Consider the following 18,636-nt stretch of genomic DNA (forward strand, 5'->3'; position numbering starts at 1 on the left):
TGGGTCTCGGCACAACGCAAACGGGCCTGAGAGCAGAGATGTCACGTGTTGGGCTGTAACAGGAAACGTGTCCCTCGGCGGGGTCTCCCGGCGCCGCCTCGGCCCGCAGGTTCTCCGGAGGTGGGGCGAGGAGGCGGGAGGGAGCCCCCCTCTTCTTAAATGCAACGTTGCAGGAGAACATGTTCACGGAACCTGGGCTGTAAATTCGTCCAAGAGCGGGTCCCGCGGGGCAGAGCTCACGTCGCCGCTGCTGCGAGAGCGGCTGTGGGGTGGACGATGGAGCTACTTGGGGGTTGCAGAGCTGGCCTGTCTCCAACGGACATCACTTCCATCGGTACCACGCGCTCCAGAATGAAGAACAGAGGTTGTGGGAAAGGACTCTGCACTCTGGAGAGCCACATTGGAACCAGCGGGTCCTGCCCTGGCTCTCCCCTGCGCCGTGAAGGGCAGCATCTGACACCGGGGCCGGGCAGGTGGCCGTGACCCGCAGGCCAGGCAGCCGCTGGGCCACTCAGCCTCAGCAACGTGCACGTTCTGGGCCAAATGCTTCCCGGTGCTGGGGTGTCCTGTGCAGCTGAGGTGCTGAGCAGCACCCCACACAATGCCAGGAGCACCCCAACCCTCCCCCCAGCAGAGCAAGACAATTGCTGCTTGGAACCAACCCCCTGGGCTGTTTGTGACGAGGGAGCTGAATGGTTCACTGTCTCCAAATTAATTTAAATGTCAGCATCCACGTGGGCAGACAGCGTTGCCTTCAAACTTACTGAGATTGTTCTAGAATGCGAGCCGGAGAGAACCACACTGCTTTGCCGCAGTCCCCACCCCTCCCACTCGCCCCACAGAGGCCGCTCCCCACAGCTGGGCTCTGAGCCTCACCTTCCAGTGCGTCGGGCTGACCCGCCACCCTGAGAAAGCCAGGAATTGCATCTGTGAGCGCGCGGCAAAGGCACCGGGGCGGACGCCACGAGCAGAAAGTCTGCGAAGCCGTTGCTGACCAACAGGGTCGTTCTCGGTCGGCCACAGTCAGCATCTGAAGAGCGCTTGGCCCACAGCCGCGGCGGCCACGTGGCTCCCCAGGCCCGAGGGACGCTCATGGAGAGAGACACATTCCGGTCCAGAAAGCCTCCGCCTAACGCTGGGCTTTGACCGCCAGGCCCTGACCGACCCCGATTCTCCGCCCTGGCCCGCCCTGCCCCGCCTGAGCCGGGGAGCTCACGCCTTCCACACTGTGTCTTCACCCGCCGGCCAACAGGAGCTGTGAGCGCTGCATTGTCTTCTGTGTGAAGGCGGGAAAGGAAGCCGGGCGTCGCACGCGGGGCCTGGACCGGGCTGGGGGTTCCCAGGGCAGTGCTTGGCCCAGCCTGGACCGGACACTCTCCCGCACGGCCTGGGGCCGGGATTTACCGCCCATCGCCTGCACAGCTCGGGGCTTTCTCAAAAGAGTCGAGGCGGGATTATTCGCGCCCACAGAGGCCCGGACAACAGACAGAGGCCGCGCTCGGCCGCGCTGGGAGTTCTCCCCCCGGACACTGTGCTTGCTGAAGCAGATAAAGCAAGTTAAAGGAGCATTTAGAGCTGAGAATGCGGCCTCTCTGAGGATCTTTTTGTGCAAGGATTTAGGAGGAGGGAGGGCTGCGCTGGCCCAGGCTTTATTTCCCGATATGAAAAGGGAGAATGTGCAGACAGTCGCACGGAAAACCCCAACTCGCAGGCCCCGGCTCCCCCCGGGAGCAGCCCCTGGGCACACGCTCCGGCCCAGAAGGGACTTCCCAGCTTAATCGTCCCCAGGCCTTTGTGCACGTTTCTCCTGGGAAAGGAGCCGCCTTCACCCGCCGCAGCCGCCCACGCTCGACCTCTCCGCTGTGGGAACCGGGCGCCCGCCGCCCCCGGCCCCACCTTCTGCGGCTGCAGACCCAGCCTGGCCTCCACCGTCCCCTGCGCCGTCCCCTGGGCCGTGTCCCTGGCGTGGAACCCGACGCCGAATCCCCCGCGGGTCACGAATTAAAATGCACGTCTGACAGGCACTGCAAACCGTCCCATTTTTCCAGGCAGCTGCGAATTTCTCCTGTCCTGGGCTTCCTCCCTGACCCGTCTTCACGCAGCAAGACGGTGCTGGCGCGGGGTGTCTGGGTCTGCGGGAAGGACCCACCCTGCGGCCTCCAGCTCGGGGGCAGTTAACTAGGCTGAGGCCAGCGCGTCGACACCGACGGTTTCTCCGTGCTTGGAAGCTGCAGCCGGGACCCCCGAGTCCCAGCATGGACCGGCTCACTCGCTGGCGGCTCGGAAGGACAGCGTCACACGGAGCTCGCCGGCTCCCCGTCTCCCCGCACCAACGGAAAATGAACTCCTCCACCCTGGTAGCTGCGGCCTGAAAAGGCCCAGTTGAGAGAAGCCCTTTCTTTATTGTGTCGTTTTAGAGACTATTCTTTGACCTCTGCTATTTATGACTTAAGATCTGTGGAGACAGGGCCAGACCCCTTTGGCTCCAAATGGCGGCGCAGACAAAAGCGTTCACGCTTGCCCCTCTTACCTCCCTGCCCGTCAGGACGCGTCTGGAGCGGGCCCTGTTCGCGTCCTTCCAGCGCGAGTCCTGATTTCCTCTGCCCGGCCCGGAGGCGCCGCCCGGCCCGCCAGGCCGCCGCGGCCCGGGCTCCCTCCCCCACCTGCATTTCAGCCTCGTGGATGTCGGTGTTTATCTTGGTCCTGCTCACTCTAGAAAGCACGGCAGACAACGACCAAAGGCCCGCAGGACACGGGCACAAAAAAATCCTCAGGGTGTGGGAAAAGCCACCTGAAGGGGCCGTGGACAAGCCGTGCGGTAGAGCTCAAGCGCGTTCCCAAACACCGGCCAGCCCAGGCCCTGGCCGTCGGCGGCTATTTCGTTTCTCTGTTAGATGCAAAGAGGAAAGCACGGCTGGTGCCGGTGTCCACGGACTCTACAAGGCCCGAGCACCTTCTGGGGGACGTGGAATCAGCACCGACAAGATGCAGAAGGAAGGTTTTCCCACGCCCGCCCCTGAAGGTGGCAGAGATCACAGACGGTGGCCCAGCAGGTGCCACACCGTGGCCCAGCCCCAGCTGGTGAGAGCGTGTCTGCAGGGACACGCTCTACGCACCGCAGGCAGGTGAGAGGATGCTGTCGGGGCGAAGGGGCCGGGCTCCGCCTCACAGCCACGCAGGTGCAGGCCGTAGCGGATCGGGAGGCTGGGAGGCCCGGGCACGGCTAGATACGCTGCTGGGGTGCTCTTGCACCGCGGGGCACAGTGAGTCGCTCTCCCAGCCTGGAACAGTGTCAGGGGGCGGGTGCTGCACGGAAGCAGCATCACTGCGTGGTGAGGATGAAGGTGCTGAAGACGGCGTTGTCTGTGGGATGGGCCTCCCCAAAGGAGGTCAGACAGGCTTTTCGCAAGAGGAGCTTTTGTAAGCTGGCTGCCCTTGGCGTGGGAATGAAGGTCATGGAGACCCAGCGGACCGTGGGACAAGCTGTCACCTTACCTCAAGGAAGGCAGATGACCCAGATTCAGGGCCACCTGCGGAAATAAGCTGGTGACCAGAGGAACTGATCTGGACGCAGGGCCAACACCTACAGGCAGAGTCCTGTGAATACCCCTCCTCATCAGGTGAGACCGCTCCTCTCTCCTGGGTCCCCAGGGCCACACCCCACACCTCAGCTCAGGACAGAAGCCCCCGTCTGTCCCACCGGCTCCAGGATTTACACCATGGGAATTCTCCGTAGATGTATTATGTGTTATTAAACTGGGTCTTTTCTCCTACTATCTGCCCTGTGTTGACTGATTCATCCACCCTTGGAAGGGCCCAGGGGGACAGAGGAAACCGCCCCTGCACCGGACACATGCAGGAAGGTAAAGGCAGTGCTCGGCCACGACCCTCCTTAGGAAAAGTCATTGTCCTTATCAAACCAGGAGAAAACAGCAAAGTGCAAACTCAGTGGTCAACCCCACACAGTGTGGCTGCAGTCATTTAGGCCACGAAGGAGGCTAAAGCAAGTGTCCAGCTCTTGAATTAAACACACACACACATTTTAAATTCCCAAACATATCATGCTTTGAGCGGGGAATTTTACAAGGAAGGCCTCTCTCTGGCCCTAGTTTCCAAATGAGTATGCCAACGTCCTTGAGTGTGTTGTTTACGGGGTGAGTGAGGGTCTTCCCCATCAAAGAGGACAAGGTAGGAACTTTGAGAAGGTTAATTTACGATGCAGTGATTATTCTCTATTGCTTCTTTTAGGAAAATACATGAAGAGTGTGTCCTTGTTCACCCAGCTAGTAAAGACGGTTAAAATTAAAACTTAGATTTAGTTTCCTAATAACTAATAAGCTGCTCTCTTAAAAATATACAGAATAATGTTTGGGAGGCAGAGTATGTGCCTAAGAGGAATGCCTGTGTGTGGTTACACAGAAACAACCGGACTGGCCCCACGTGGCAAGGATTACCTACAGGACGGAGTCAGAATTCTCAACATAGGCCGCAGCACGGCTATTCACAAAGCCCAGACAGGGAAACCACCCAAGAGCCTGGCAGAGGATGGGTGATAAAGAACACAGGGCATATACAGAATGGAATACTACTCGGCCCTGAAAAAGGCGAGGCCTTGCCACTCGTGACAGCAAGTGGAACTGAAGGGAAGATACAAAGTGAAGTAAGTCGGAAGGAGAAAGAAAAACACCATCTGACCCCACTCACTTGTGGAATATAAAGAAACCAAGTAAACGAACAAACCCTGGACTGTCACAACCTGCTCCCCCCCCACAACTCGGCTTTGAAGTTTACAGCAGGTGGAAGAGTCGTCCGTGGCCATAAAAACGGACGTGACGAGTAAGAAGCCTGCTGGCTAGCGCCGCGTCATGGTGGGTTCTCCGTGGGCAAGAACCTGCCCTTCTGCTTCGCCGGGCATTATGCGGTCACCGACCGCGAGGCCGGGGGGCTCAGTCCAGGCCAGGGGAAGAGCCCAGCTCTCCCCTCCTTGTCTGTATTGGTGTCCGTTTCTGGCCTCACGCCAGCGGTGACATGCTCCAATGCCCGCAGCGCGCCCTGGGCAGCTTGCTCAGCCCGGGACAGCGACGGCTCGGGCCTGCGGGAGGCCGCAAAGCTCGGGAGAAAGGAGTTTGCTCAGCAACTGGCATCGCCCACCAGGAAAGGAGAGTCAGAGAGACGTGAACTCCCCAAAGAAATCCAGGGGAGCTGGTGGGGGTTAATGCACGCCAGCTTGGTCCTTGAGTCGGGGGGATATAAAGCATCTGGGAGTGTGCCTGCTGCTGGCGGGACAGCCAAGAAGCCAAGGATGGCCCACGGAAGCTTGTGAGTACTTGGGCACTGTCATTTTTATGTAGAGAGTTTCCCTTTTCCTCCTTAAGACACGCTTCCCGGGGCTTCAAAAGCGTCACCCCTTACATCGCAGAGAGCGTCTGACACGACTCGCAGAGCTTCGGCGGGGCTGAAGAGCACTGCCCGTCTCCAGCCCATCCCACACATGTCAAGTGAGGCCTCAGACGTGCCTGCCAGTGAGTCCGACCCCCCTCGCCACTCCATTTGGTTTGGAAACATCTGAGGATGGGTTGGGAGGAGTCCTTCGGGGAACAGCGCTCCCGTGGAGATCAAAGAGCTCGCAAAGCCCCAAGTGGGGCCCCAACGCCCGCTTTCCACACGTGTCCCCAAAACCCAATGGGACCCACAGGTCAAGTGGGTCAGTGGTGACGCCCAAAGGGAGAGTGAGCACCCCACTCCCACAGGTGGGGGTTGTCGCCTGGGGTTCAAGGTCTAAGAGGGCAGGAACACAGCTTGAAGCTAAGTCTGTCAAGTAAACGTGCAAAATAAACACGATGGGGCTCGTGAAATGCTGCGTGAGCCACCTACACGGTATGGCTGGTTCAAAACAGAAACCCCAGACCCGGCAGAGGGTTCACCCCCCAGCCTGACACTGGGGTGGAGTCCCCAGCACCAGCCTGTGGGCTATTCACGGCTCCAGCCGCCCAGCCACTGGGCACGGCTCCTTTGCATTTGCATGGAGAAGCAGCGCCTGCTTTGTCACCGGCGTCTCTCCTTTGCAGACCAGGGAAAAAACTCAAGACCCCAACAACGGAGGCCTCTGGAGGGCAAAGACAGGGCACCCAGTCGCTTCTGTGTTGCCCATCTTGAAGCCTCTCGCAGTTCCACTGCCTCTGATGATGGCATTTTCCGTCGGAATTTTTGGAAAATTCGCTGTGATCGACTGGAGATTCCCCACGGAGCCCTCCCCAGCGCTTCCTGGACAAACGCTCGCCAGGCGGCCACGGATGCGACAGGTCTTTGTGTGGAGAAGCATGCAGCTTCACGGCCCTGCTTTGCTTGCAAAGGCCTAGATCAGGGTCACAAAGCTCGACGAGTGGTAAAATCCAGCCTGGGATCTGTCTGTGCTCAGAGCTAAGAGTAGTTTTCTGTGGTGTTTCAATAGTTGGGAATGAACATAAACAAATAAACAGATGGGGAGAAAGTTTGCCACGAGTGACAAGTACAGGAAATTCAAATGTGGGTGCGTGGTGGAGTTTTACTGTAACACGGGAAAAGTGCTTGGTTTGCAACGGTCTGTAGCCGGCTCCGCACAAGGGCAGTTTTGCTCAGCAAACCACAGAGTCGGAGCAAAGACCCAGGTTTGCTTCTGTGTCACTGAATCATCAAGGTCTGCGACAGAGGACACGTCACTGAGTAGTCACGGCAGAGACTTTACAGGGCCGCAAAGATGAACTTATCTGTTCGCTGGCCTTTGACACGGGTTTAATGAAAGTCACACTGAAGAAGAAGTCACTAAAAAAGGATCTTTGTTTTATCCTTTTACGATGTTTTTGTTTTATTGAAGCGACATTGGCTTACAACACTGTGTATGGTTCAGAGGTCTGGGGTCACTGCCTTTAGATGCTGCCACCACATCAAAACCCACGAGCACCAAGCCACCCATGGTCCTCTGCCAATCAGCTCTGCTCCCTCCACATTTTCCTCTCCCCTCCCTTCCTCTCTCTGGTGGCCTCTGCCAGATTTCTAGCATTTCTTACTGGTGGGGCTTTGTCCGACCCTATGTGTGATTTCTCTATATTCCACATATAAGCGACACCATCTGGTATTTATTTGTCTTCTGACTTATTTTGCATAACATCACCCCCTCTAGTTCCATCACATTGTTGTGAATGGAGAGTTATCATTTTTCATAGCTGTGTAGTATTCCACTCGGCATATACACGACATCTCCTTGACTCAATCTTCTGTCCTTGGGTGCTTAGGTATCTTAGCTACTGTAAATAGTGTTGCAATGAGCACACTTTGGGAAGCATGCAGGTCTTCCTTCAAATTGCATTCTTTGGGCAGATACCTAGGAGTGGAATTGCTGGGTCTCTGGTTAGGCCCATTTTTAATATTTCGAGAAACCCCCATACTGTTTTCCACAGGGGCTGGACCCATCTACAAATGCAGGATGGGTCATTAAAGTATTCTTGACTTCCTCACTGAGATGAAATCACAGGCCGTTTGCCCACCAACACAGAGAGCAATTTGTTATTTACGAGAAAGAGTAATTAAAACCTGTTCTTAACATAATGCACATTGTTAAAAATGAACTTTAGAGTGGCGCTGGAAACCTAGCACATTTTATTCGCGAGGATAACAGCCCCACAGTATGTTTTCATTCCAAAGGAAGTCATCCTAGACCATCCAAAAGATGACTTTGATCAGAAAATTAAAAATTGATCAGAAAGATGATTTCCATAGGCTAAGATACACTTTCTCTTTTATATCAAAGGTGTCGGTTTACTTTCTTAGTTAGAAAGAGGTGACCTTTTTACTTAGCACATGTACAAAGTCTGCCCTTATCATCCTAAACTGACTCTCAGCGCAGATACCAATTTTGTAAAGTTCATTTTGGCCACTCAGGCAAATCCGTCTGACTTCAGTGCTCTCGCAAAGTGAAAATCACCCTAACGCAGGAATTTCTAAGGCAGCCACTTCTCAGCACCGAAGGCATGTCCCCCAGAGAAGCTGACCCTGCCCAGGTGCCCATTTCTGACTGCGGCTTCGTCACTTCCCACTGATGACGGGATCTAAAACCGAGACAGGTAAGACGTGATTCTTTGGCTAGAGTTGGGCCACAGGTTTGCTGGCAAGTCTTAAAAGTCACAGATGCCTCATGAGTGACCCAGGGAAAGACCAGGGGCATCCGAAGAATCAACCGCTAAATGGAACAAGAGATCTTCTATAGTGTTCATGTTTAATTGTTCCAGTATACGTCAAACGTGTGGGGCACACAGTGGGAAGAACCAACCGCTTCTGATTTAATATGCCGGCAGCAAAGACATAAGTAACTCCCCAGCAAGTCCAGCGAAGAACAGTTCATGTAATGAATGTCAGAAGACACCGTATGAGCACAAATGCTTGAATTACACACAAAGAGCAAATGGTTCAGAGCCAGGCATCTCGTTTCTGCCCAGGATTTCAAGAGTCAGAGCTAAGCAAACTTAATTTCGCCAAAGTATTTCAGACCCACCCAAGAATTCTGATCTATTTTTAATAGCATCCATGTGTGTTGAAAGAGATGACACGCGCGCGCATGTACATATCACTACAATGCCGTTTTCTCTTAGGAATCTTACCTACACTATTCCCTCTGAGATGATGCATTTCAAAGACCTTTCCAAGTAAGAACGTTCCTGATAAACCAGCCAATTCTGTGTTCCTATGTAGGGCTCAGACAAACGTTGGTTATAAAACAAAGGATTGCTTTAATTTAGGCCTAATAGTGATGCCCGTGAAATAAATCTCAACAAACATTAAGATTCTATACTTGCTCCAGTATTTGTAGCAAGTTTTATAATCTTTAATCATGTACATGATCTGAATAGAAAGCTTAATCCCAGACTAGAGCTAAAGTCACATCGTGTGTGTGTGTCTATACATATGTATTATGTATGTAAATATGCATGCATGTGTGTATATGTATTTATGACTTTGATGTTTGGGTCGTGAGGTAAGAAGTGCATGCTCTTACACGTATGAGTGGGCAGGAGACAACCTTAGCGCACTGTGCCTGAGGCAAGGAAGACTCAAAAATGGGAAAGACACGGCGTATTTTAAGAACTGAGTTACCGAACCAGCCATTCCACGCAGAGGACCTTAGGTGCAAGTAGTGTGCAGTAAATCTGGTCTAACTGGAAGACGTTCCATCCTTTTAAAAGTTTCTAGATTAAACCAAATTACAGAATAAAGAGAAAGAAGTGTTGCCACACTGCAGGCGGCTACACTAACGGGATCCACACAGGTGACAAACCATCATCCAACTACACGCTACGACGGACCAGGGTCAAAGGACCAATATTATTCTACGAATACACAAAGCACTGGTGGAACCTGGGGGAAGCGGGCTGGGATTCTCCCTGCCGTCGCTGCCACTTTCTGTGAGTGTATAATTAGCCCCAAACTCAGTGTTTCTAAGATATTGCACGAGCAGAAGGAAACATACCTTAGAACACTGCTTGTGATTCTGGCACCAACCCAGGGAACCATTGTTCTGGAAAAAGAAAAAGAAACAGGGACTCATTAAAGAGTTTCGTAACCGCAAACTCCACGCACATGTTTCCGAGCACAGTTTTCGAAAGCAAGGGAGCAATTTCCATCCTGCTGTTTTTCGCTTCCTAAAATAGAAAATGTGTTCCTCACACAGCCCCGCTCTGTCCTTGACTCCCCCGGACCCACAAAGACATACAAACCAACAAAGATTTCCACCTGTCTAAGAAAGAGAGGCATCTGGGCGCGCTCTCTGGCTGTGCAGAGCCACAGAACGAAGACCAGCTGGGAACAAACACCAGGCACAGCCCTCACAGAGGGCAGCTTTGGTACACTGACAAGCGGGGCATCCTGGAGGGCTTTGGTCTCCACCAACTCACAGAACAAGCTTGGGCAAGGCCTTCTATTTCCCTTTCGTTGCGGTGTGGCTATGGGGTGCCCAGACCTGCACCTCCATTTACCCATCTGTAGAGCATTATGACCAGATCTCGCAGATGCGGTCATCGGAATCGCGAAAGGAAGTAATAACACACACCACTTAGCATAATTTGACAGTAACAACCACGTAACAAATATAAGCATTATGATTTCTTATCCCTAATAGTACATTTCTGCTTGGACACGTCTCAATCCACAGGACTAAAATTTTGGTCATGGTTTTTCCTTTGTGATAATTTTCTGTCAGCTTGTGTGAGGCTCGGGAGGGGTAGAAACCATTACCCAATCACTACGACGCTGTGGTGCCAGTTCTCAGCAGAGGAGGTTGGGCATGACAGAAAGAAATTCATCTCCTGTGTGTGAACCCCTAGCTTTTCATTGTGGAAACGTCACTAAGGCTAGAGCGGCACTATATACGCTTGCGGGTAAAAGAAATCTGAGCCAATAATCTATCTTTTTAAGGAATAATTTATGACAAGTTCATTGAGACGTAATTTGCATCAGTAAAAATCACTCCTTGAAAGCGTACAGCGAATGGTTTTGAGCAGATGTGCCCAGCTATCGGCTTTCCAGCCACCACCACGACCTACATTTTGAGCATTTTCATCAGCAGCAATAAACCTGTGTCTCTCAGAGGCAGCAACTCCCCACTCTCCGCCCAGCCCTCCCTGCCGTGTCCCTGGCAACCATTCACCTGCTGTCTTCCGCTACAGATTTACCAGTTCTAAACATCTTCCTCCAATAGACTCATACATGCGGCTTCTTTCATTTAGCATCATGCTTTATGTTTTGCTAAACGGTGCAGTATTTTTGCTTCCTCAGTACTTCATTCTTTTTTCGTCCAATCTCACTGAATGGACATACCACATGCTGCCCGTCCACTCCCCGCAATGTGTCTAAATACATCCCATTCCCAATAATCCATCCGGACAATACAGGATTCCAAAAACCACTGAATAACTCTCAGCTCTGTAGGAGTAGAAGGTTTACCCTTCCCTGCAAAGATCATCAGGCTAACGGGTCTCAGTTCCATGGTAAGGCTTTCGCTATGAATTTCTCTCTCTTACGGCTGTGACTGTCCTTTGCAGCCCCACCTCCCCCAAATGGCTACACACCTCTGTGATGGACACTGACTCACCATCCCTCTGCCACACAGCCTCCACCTCTCGCTACATGTCAATATCCACAACCCCATCACCCAAGTCTATGAACAGCCTGGGATGCGGTGAGGTCTGATTTTTGGCATCAAGAATTACGTCAGAGAAATCACCGGACCAGGGGCAGACCGCAGCTGGACAAATAGTGGACAGGGCTTCTTTGCTGGAAACAAAGTGGTAGAGAGACGGGCACAAGAAAGAGGTGCAGATTGGTATTTCCTAGAAGGAGCCTTTGGCTTGGTGCCAAACTCCACCTGCACCAGGGACAGCCAGGCTAGGAGCAGGTGCCCGGGGTGGACGGCAGCCAGATGTCCGCTAAAGATGCTGAGGGTTGCAGTGGAAAGACTCGGACCTCGGAGGTGGAATCAAGGTCAATTCCTGAAGATCTTTGCCACCAGGATCATGCGCTGATGACCTGCAGCTTCTTCTTCCTTCCCTGCCTCCCCAGGTCCTTCTTTTACTGAACAGATGGACACGGCGTCCGCAGGAGATCAGGGGGCTCTTGCCCAGCTGACAAACAGTGGACACTGCTCACTGCTTTGAGCCCTGCTCACTGGTCTCGAGAGACGTCTCACGCCCTGTCCCGCAGAGAGACATGTCTTCCTGTTGCTCCAGCACTGGGGTGCAGCCCAGGACACGGGACGTCCTGCTTTCTCTCTGCCTAGCGTCTCACACCAACAACTGGACAGGCGCCTGGTTCTCACGGAGCTGCATCCATCAAAGCCACACAGGGCGTTGGGCCTGCCAACGTTGGCATGGCAACCCATGCCTGCCCCAAATAGGGGAATGCCAAAATATTACTAACAGCGCGATACACCTTGGGCTCGTTATTATTAGCGTCGATGAATGGACTCAGTGTTACACCGGGGCCACGTCCACGTGGCAGGCAGCGTCCTGGGATTCCGCCTGCTCACCGCGATCCCCGCACACCAGCTTCACTCCCACTTGAGAAAGCGCGAGTGTAAAAAAGCCAAGTCCAACCCCCAGTCGAGGAAGCAGGGGTTAAGCTCAACGGGGAACAGCCCAGTGAGCACAGCTCGGATTAAAGGCAGGGAGTGACCAGCTGTGCAAGGACGTGCGGGGTTACAATCCGGAGGGAAAGGTGAGACTGGCAGGGGCGGTCCCGGATTCACTCAAGGAGCAGCAGGTCAGCTGCACGGTGGGGAGAGGCAGTGGCGAGGAAGATGGGTCAGCAGAAGGCACGTGGGTCTGGCTTGGCGCCAGGGGTGACATTGTTATTGGGGGCCAGAGAACAGGGGAGAGGAGTTACATGCAGGCCTCACCCAACACTCACCTCCTGAACCCCCAAAATGCAGAGTCCACTGAAGACTGCCGTCTGCTGCCCCCCAAATGCAAAGTCTACTTCGTGGCCCCAGGAGGCCCCCATCCTTGGCTCAGACCCCATGCAAAGGAGAAAGGAACCAGCAGCCACAGAGCCTCTTTGTTACGCTGATTACATCCTGCTGGGAGTGACTGTCGTGGGTTTCCTCCACCCAAGTGTTTTCATTTTAGGCAAAGTTTTCCACTCATCATAAAATGAGAAGCTGTCCTTATTAAAAAAAAAAAAATACTTGGAGTAACAGCAAGCAAGCATGAAAGATTTTTATGATTGTAATGACTTCTTTTTATGACTGAAGACAGCATGTCATCAGATGCTTGGGAAGATTAAAAAGATAATCCGTGTAAAGTATTTAGCAAAATGTTTGGCACGGAGCAAGATGTCAGGGGTGGAACGTCCATTCTAGTGCATTGTCTTGTGTATTTGTCATTATGATTGTTCTTGGGAGCGGGGATTATGCAGAACTAACATCTCCCAGTTGTTGTATAAGCTCGTCCGACAGCGACGGCTTCCCTCCTATTAGCGAGGCTGAGAACAGGAGCCTGCTAGGTTTTCGCGTTGGGTGGCAGCGGCGGGTGGAGCGTGGCCAAGGCGGCGAGGATGGCGGGCCTACTGAGGGGTGGGGAGCGTCTGATTTCATTCCAGGTGTGCACGCTCGCCGCAGCACCCACGTGCTGCTACCGGGGTGGCTTCCGAGCAGCAGAGCGGCGGAAAAATACAAGAACCAGCACATCGCAACCGCCCGCCCGGGGACGGGTCTTCAAGGACAATAGCCGTCAGCCGCGAAGCCACTTGACAACAAAAATAAAATACAGTATTTGTAATAGAGTCTTCTTCTGGCTTCCAGCCAGCAGAGATAAAGGGCCGGAGGGCATTAGACAAGAAAGACGTTCGCCTGCAGAATCGTTATGAAAATCTGCAGGTGGGCGCAGACAGCGGGACTTTGGTAATTATATAAAGATTACATCCTGTATTTTATTGCTTTAACTAGATCAAACACGAATGCTCGTCAATCCAGGTTTCAAAGAGTTTATGTAAGTTCAATCAACTCCACGCAGACGTTATTTCAATAACATTTTCAAAGTCTCTTCATTTCTAGGCTTTTGATTTTTCTCCTTGAAGAAAAATAATTCTTCAAAAGCCTCAAGTCAAGAAAAACACTTCATTCATTCAAAGACAACCCAGCAGGGGAGGAGACAGACAGATGAAAAACTAGTTTTTCAGACACAACCATTTGAAGGGAGACTTGGAGGAGGTCGTCCGCTTGTTTTTTGTTAACATCGCCGGGTTGTGGGCGTGAGGGAGGACGAGCCGACAGGCCGTGTCGGAAATACAGGCCCCAATTAATGTCAGAGCAGAAGCCCGTGACAAAGATGGACAGTACCCGCCACCCCGAGGAAACGCCAAATAACTAGTGGGACTCTCAAGCAGCCATTTTGTTTTCACATGAAATGGAAGATTTTAACGTAAAGGCACGGTGAAAAAATTGAGGAATTGGTCTCATCCCAATGCACGAAGCCTCTCCATAAAGCTCTTTCTTTAGAGAACAAATTTCACTGGTTCCGCGTCCACTGACATCATGTCAGCAGCACAGCTCCACACCCCACTCCCCCAGCAGCCCCTCTACGGTGCCTGCCCCAGCTGGTCACCACCGTACCTTCACAGTCTAAGAGCTACGGGTTTCGTTAGTTTGTTTTCTTTGGTGATTTACATTCCACACATGAGTAGAGCCATCCGGTAACTGTCTTTCATTCTCTGACTTATTTTGCTTGGCAGAATCACCTTAACCTGCATGCATCCAGTGCAAAAAGGGAGGTTTTGTCTTTTTAACAGCTGTATAGTATTCCATTGAGTAGATATGCCGGAAGTTCTTTATCCTCTCCTCTGCCATGGACATTCAGGCTGTTTCCATGTCTTGGCTACTGTGCATGATGCCACTATGGAAATAGGGTGCACACATCTGTTCAGATAACTGTTTCCATGTTCTTCCGATAAATACATGGAATTGACATAGGTAGAGCCTATGTATTTGCATTCTCAGTATCTCCCTATGTCTTTCTATCGGCCGATTTGCAAGGAATTTATTTTAACCTAGAGAATTGTTCTATTATTTAGAAATCGTGCAATACTGGAAATCATATAGGATCACAAAGATATTCTTGATATTGTCAACATACTCGAGTTTTTCAGATATTCAACAGCAGGGCAAGAGTTCCAGTGGCTGAAATTAAGACTAGGTGTTTCCATGGCTAGCATTTTTTTTTTTTTAAACAAACCTTTGCTAGTGATTATCTCGACTGCATACTTCATTTCTCAGGAATCTCAAATGCATCTACTAAGAAGCTAATCTTAAAAAGTTACATATTGCATGACTCCAGCGATATGAATTTCTGGAAATGGTAAAACTACAGAGTCACACAAAGGAATTTAATCTTAGGTCTGGAGGAGCTAAAAAAAAAAAAGAAAGAAAGTAGTTTGAGCTGAACAAATTTTTCATCTTCCCCGGGTGGAGCTTTCAGGAAGTTATTTAATTCCTAAAAAATAAACGTCCAAGGGGTTCTGCATGACAATATCAAAAACTGGACACATTTGCATTCAGAATTGAACACAAATGATTTTGAAAACAAATTGTGCCACTTCTCTTGCATACAGATGAAGGCATTCAGGTCACCTAAAGGGAACGTATAAAATACCCAACGACAGGTTGTGTCTTATGGGGGAACACTGCATTGTATTAACCTTTCACCATGAACGCTGAGAAGGAATATTCTAATGCATTCTGTGTGGGGAGAGCACTGAAAAAGGGCTGCTTTTTCACTGCCCTTATTAGAAGGCCAGGCCAGCCGTCGAGTCAGAAGCACTGGCAGCTTCAGCCTCCCTGGGGCCACGCTGACTCATCCCTCCCCACCACAGCTAACGCCTCAGATTTGTATTCTCTGCACCGTTCTTGCTATTAAAGATTTATCTTTTCCAGAGGAAATTCTGGGAAATCGTGCCCTTGCTGCAAAATCACACAAAAACGTGGAAGAATTCAAGACGGAAAAATGCCTCCTGATGAAATAAATCCACCCTCGAGCAGCTTCGGAGGAAGCATTAAATGTAATCACTGAAACTGAGGCAAGGCCTTGTGTCCCGAGATGAGGGAGCAGGAGAAGCCGCACCTGCCATAAAGCAAACAAAGGAAGCCTTGTCCAGGAGGCAGGGCGCAAAGACACGTCTCCCTGCCTGGCCTTCTCCCCACAGCTCCTTCCTCAGGGCCAAGGAGAGAACGCAGGTGCGTGCAGGCCCTCACGCAGGCAGGCTCAGGCAGCGCCCGAGCCGGCTGGGCTGTGCTGGGCTGTGCTGGGCTGTGCGTCCTCCCTGGTCCCAGAGCCAGCGCCGTCGCCATGGCTACCCGTGGGGAGGACCAGGTGCAGGGAGTCGGGGGACGGGCCAGGGAGTCCCTGCCTTGCAGTGCTCCCCGGCCATTCCCCTGACCTGTGCTTTCTCCTGCATCCGGGGAGCGCTGGGGAGTTCCAAGCCGGGGAGGCCTGGCGGGCCGGCTGGCACAGAGGGGAGGGAGGGCCCAGAAAGCCCGGGCTAAGTGGCACGTCGGCTGCAAGCACAGGTTAAGACGCCGCTGAGTGTTAACACGACACCATCTGCCCTTGTCTTCAGGAGGCAAAGGCGCGTCGGCCTGGAGGGCAGCCCAGTCCCTGCACACAGGGCTCCCCGGAATGGACCGCCGCCCGCGGCCGGGGAGCCCTGGGGCCCTTGGGTGGGTGTCCGAGTGCAGGGGGGCCTCGACTCAGGCTGCGGGGCAACCACCCCCATTGTCCCATCTGGGAAGGGGGCCCCCACTCGCGGGCTAGGAGGCCGCAGCAGAGGAAGCCGAGCTCTGCGCGGTGATGCGCGGGTGAGCCTGAAGAAAGACTCGCAGGCCTTGCAAAGATGCAGATGTAGCAGAGGCCGTCAGAGGTCTGCAGCCGCGCAAAGGCCCCGCGGACACCATGGACGGCGGGCACGGGGCTTCGGAAAGACCGTCACTAGGTGCTGGGTCGAACTTCCATGACCTGTATCAGAACCAACTAGGGTGCCCGAAAAATGGACGTTCCGGCCCAGCTTCTCGGTGCCCGCAGTGAGCAGAGCTCGGAGAGCCCCTGGGCCCGGATCAGCGGTCGGCAGCTGGGGAGCGACGGAGCCACAGGGCAAGAAAGCGACCAGGGAGACCCAGGATATGCCCCAGGGACGAGGGCAGCTGAGGGTGGGCTCAGCAGGACGCTCGGGATAAGCGTGTGAGACGCAGAGGCCCCCCGGGTGACGCTGCCTCTCCACGGGACCTGGAGCCTGCAGGCTAACGGGCGCCCCAAATGTCTCTTAAATGCTGCGGGTGCAGCAGGCACGGACGCCGGGGTGTCTGAAGTTGAGGGGTGGCGGGAACAAGAGCGGGAGGCGGCCGGTCGCACGGGTAGGCAGGAAATAAGGCGGTAGAGTGACAGGCCTTACCCTCCCAGTGGGGTCGAAAGCGTGTCAGGAAGGTGCGCTCTGATGGACGCAAGGCCTCAGGGAGAACTGTCTGTAAGGACACAGCTCCCAACCACCCCTGGCCCCCCGACTGTGGAGCAGCCCCTGCTGGTGAGAGCAACGCGGCGGACAGTCCACAGCTACGCTCAGCCTGACCCCACCCAGGCTGCATTTGTTGGAAGAGAGTCTCCCAGTCCAAGGCAGCGTCAGGGAGACCCCAGCTGGGGGGTGCTGGGGTCCAGAGGGCCAACCTGGTGGAAGCTGGAGTCCAGAGGGCCAACCTGGGGGGTGCTGGGGTCCAGAGGGCCAACCTGGAGAAAGCTGGAGTCCAGAGGGCCAACCTGGGGGGTGCTGGGGTCCAGAGGGCCAACCTGGAGGAAGCTGGAGTCCAGAGGGCCAACCTGGGGGGTGCTGGGGTCCAGAGGGCCAACCTGCTTGACCCATGCAGGGTGACCTTCAAGGTGCCCCAGCTCCAGAGAGCTCAGAAATCTGCTCCTGTCAGTGCCCAGCACGTCCAGCTCCTCCTCTGGCCCCTGCTGAGTGAAGACCCTCTCCCCACTCCCCGGGGCCTCAAGACCTCGGGATACACTCCGGGGAGAGCAGAGCTGTGGAAGCAGCTGGGGAAAGGTCAAGTGTCCACTAAGGGGAGTTGAGGAGGCCCAGGAGCTTGGTCCTCCGGCCCTAACTCGCTCCTCCCAGTCGCTCCCTAGCTCTCGGGGGGCCCACCCCAGCCGGCAGCCCCCCCCCCCCGACACGAGGGGAAGTGTGTTCTCGTGCCGTCCGCCAGGGAACACATGTTGTTTCCACTCGCACTGGCTGGTTTTCATCTACGCTTGTATTTCTTCATCGCTGTCGTGTTCTACTTTGTTTTTCAATCCCGGGCAATTTTCAGTCAATTATCCGCATTCTTCTTCTTTCCGAGACGCTGCAAATTGCTCAAAACCCTTTTCAAAGAGGCTCTTGCGGGAGGCCGTGCACCAGCGCAGGGAAAGGAATAAGAGAAATCTTTCTTTTTTTAAAAAAACCCACGTCAGCAGCATTCCAAAGTTCCTGCGAAGGATTAAAACACTATCAAGGCATAGAAATAGACGCCAGACCCACGCAGAGGGAGATTTTGAAAAGTAACTTGACACGAGCCCTAATGACACCCTGCACGCCGGCCCTCGGGAGGGGGAGACAGCGCCGCAAACTCACGGCTCGTGACCGTCCACTCGTGGCGTGAGCCAGTCACTCGCAGTGTGGATGTGTCTCCTTGGCCTTTTCTTCCTTTCATCTGTTGCCGTTGCTGCTTTGTGTTGACTGTGGGACGTGGTCAACACGAACACAGCAGCACGTGCATCACGACAAACGTCAGCCAAGGCCAAGGCAGGCGGTTGCTGCAACAGCGGCTTCCCAAGTCCTCCGGCCCCCTCGGCGCCCGGCCTTGTCCTACCTGGGACAGGAGCTCACATAAGCTGCTCGAATCAGAAGCGATTCCCAAGCCTCGTCTTTATTTCTCCGGCAACGGGGAGTGCGGGCTCTCAGAGTCCCGACTGCCACGGCTGGGTCCGCGAGCCATGAGGGGATCCAAGCGTCTCCGAAAGCTTCCAAATCACCAGCTTTTACTTAAGCGCGGGCACCCACAGGCACCAGGGCGAAGCCCTCCCAGGGAGGGCA

At 53.7% G+C, this 18,636-nt stretch overlaps 1 protein-coding gene across 1 annotated transcript in view; it reads right to left on the reverse strand.

The window, feature by feature from the left end:
• ANOS1 (anosmin 1) overlaps window positions 1-18,636 on the reverse strand; it is a gene marked incomplete at both ends in the record, with an annotated part of 93,055 nt that overhangs the window by 58,294 nt on the left and 16,125 nt on the right. The window contains one exon of the mRNA XM_084258341.1: window positions 9,500-9,547. Coding sequence (XP_084114467.1) covers window positions 9,500-9,547 — 48 coding nt within the window. The remainder of the gene's footprint in view (window positions 1-9,499; window positions 9,548-18,636) is intronic.

This window comes from Talpa europaea, assembly GCF_964194135.1.
Source record: "Talpa europaea genome assembly, chromosome: X".
Lineage (NCBI taxonomy): Eukaryota > Metazoa > Chordata > Mammalia > Eulipotyphla > Talpidae > Talpa > Talpa europaea.